The sequence below is a fragment of the Carcharodon carcharias genome, chromosome 17 (genome assembly GCF_017639515.1).
Source record: "Carcharodon carcharias isolate sCarCar2 chromosome 17, sCarCar2.pri, whole genome shotgun sequence".
Taxonomy (NCBI): Eukaryota; Metazoa; Chordata; class Chondrichthyes; order Lamniformes; family Lamnidae; genus Carcharodon; species Carcharodon carcharias.
Genome location: NC_054483.1, coordinates 87,870,510 through 87,872,658, shown reverse-complemented (window position 1 = coordinate 87,872,658; position 2,149 = coordinate 87,870,510). Strand labels below are relative to the sequence as shown.

General features: G+C 50.6%; 1 protein-coding gene across 1 annotated transcript; it reads right to left on the bottom strand.

Moving 5' to 3' along the window:
• Positions 1–595: 595 nt before the first annotated feature.
• LOC121289674 (histone H2B-like) lies at positions 596–1,321 on the bottom strand. The gene is made up of 2 exons (XM_041209298.1): positions 1,157–1,321; positions 596–847 (listed from the first exon to the last, which is right to left on the bottom strand). Exons 1-2 carry the CDS (start codon positions 1,319–1,321, stop codon positions 596–598), a joined length of 417 nt encoding a protein of 138 aa, XP_041065232.1.
• Between the last annotated feature and the right edge of the window lie 828 nt (positions 1,322–2,149).

Below are 2,149 nucleotides of genomic sequence, written 5' to 3'. Positions count from 1 at the left end.
AGCATCACTCCATCGTTGTAGCCATTGGTGGCATGCATCAGTGGCTATGTGAGGGGGGGATGGGGCATCTAAATCTCACTCCAGCTGCCCTTTCTCCTTAAGTAGTCGGCCAGGGACCCTTGGGCATCCATAGGGAGGAGCAGCAGCAGCTCGACACCCCACGGCAATCTACCCAGTTGACTCTGGGACTTTCCAGCCAAGCCCAATCCCTTCTTCCTGTGACCCCATCACCTCCAGCTCCACAGGCCAAGGAGGGTGCATCTGCCCCACAGCAGGACACCCAAGGCAGGGCGGGGCCCACCAGGTCTCAGTTCTCTAGAAGATGCCTACCAAAGTCATCACAGACAATAGGACATAACAGTCAGCAGGCTGCCTCAACCTCCGCTGCGGATGTCGGGAAAGCACCAAGACATAGAGGAAGGGTTGGGAAAGTTAAAAAGATATAGGAGCACAACAGTGGCACTGGTTCACAACATGTATATAATGTTCAGAAATGTAAATATAATTGCACCCATTTCACATCTCTTGTGTATGCCTCCTTTTTGAATGTTTTTTCAGTCCATTGCAGGGTTTTACTTGGAGCTAGTGTACCTGGTCACCGCCATTGGCGCTTGCGACACGGTGTGCTTGGCCAGTTCCCCAGGCAGAGCAGGCACATGGTGGTCTGGATCTCCCGGGAGCTGATGGTGCTACGCTTGTTGTAATGGGCCAGGTGGGAAGCCTCACCCATGATGCACTCAAAAATATTGTTCACGAACGAGTTCATGATGCTCATGGCCTTGGAGGAGATGACGATGTCGGAGTGAACCTGCTTCATCAGTTTGTAGATGTAGATACTGGAGAAAGGCTTAAAGAGGCAGCATCTTCTGATGTCTGATGCTGGGAGTCCCTCCTCCAGTTAGCACCTCATCTCAGTAAGGATGCATGCTCTTGAGGCGTCATCATCCTTCATAGGATCAGGACAAAGTGAGCTTCATGTAACTATTCATTCTCATTTTGAAGTGCATGGTTGAAATGAGAGGAATAGCAATGCTGGTGTTCATGTTGGCCTATGAAGGAGGGCATTTGTCCAAGAGGGTTCTCACTGCAATTAGTCATCCTCTTTGTGGAATCTAGTGGAAATGATGGCCTCGTGTGCACATCTGCCTCATCTGACCTGTGCTATGGCTTCTTCCCCTGTAGCCTCTGCTTCCTCTGACTCAACTCCTTCATCCCCTTCAATATCCTTTTCATTGGAAGAGATGTGTAGCTCCTTCATGTCGGCATCTGGCAAGTCCTCCCTGCCTTGCACTGCCAGACTGTGTAGCACGTTGAAAGCCATGATGACCTGTGAGACCCTCTGGGGATTGTACTGGAGTGCTCCACCAGATCTGTCCAAGCATCAGAATCACATCTTTAAGATCCCTATGGTGTTCTCCATCAACGTTCAGCTAGCAGCAAAAGCCTCGTTACACCTCCTCTCTGCAGGAGCCTGATGCTGCCACACAGGTGTCATCAGCCACATCCTTGGTAGATAACCCTTGTCACCGAGAAGCCAGCCTTGGATTCTGTGTGATTCCTTGAAGATGTGCAGATCTGCAATCTACTCAAGATGTATGAGTTGTGGACGCTTCCTGACTATCTGGCGCAAACCTGCATGATAAGTTTCTTTTGGTCGCAGACCAGCTGTACACTGAGCAAGTGGCAGCCTTCCATGTTCATGTATTGGAGTGCCTGTTGCCAGGGAGCTTTTATTGCCACGAGTGCAGTCGACAGCACCCTTCATCTGTAGGAATCCAGAAATCTCAGCAATGCCCACTGCTCTGGCATCCTGGCTTGCTTGATCTCCATCGAAGTTGACGTAAATGTGGGCCTTGGTAAAAAGGGCATCTGTGACCTCATGTATGCATTTGTCCATGGATGCTTAAGAGATCCCACAGAGGTCCCAGCCCTGGAAGGAGCCACTAGCATAGAAGTTGAGTGTGGCCATTACTTTCAGAGCCACTGGCATTGGATGCCCTCCGATTCCCCGTGGCGCCAATTCCTGGAGAATGTGGCAAATGTGAGTCACCATGTCCCTGGACATGCAGAGGCATCAGTAACACTGGTTCTTGCTCACCTGCAGATAAGACATGCGAGTTCTGTACACCCTCAGTCTTGCGAGCTGCCT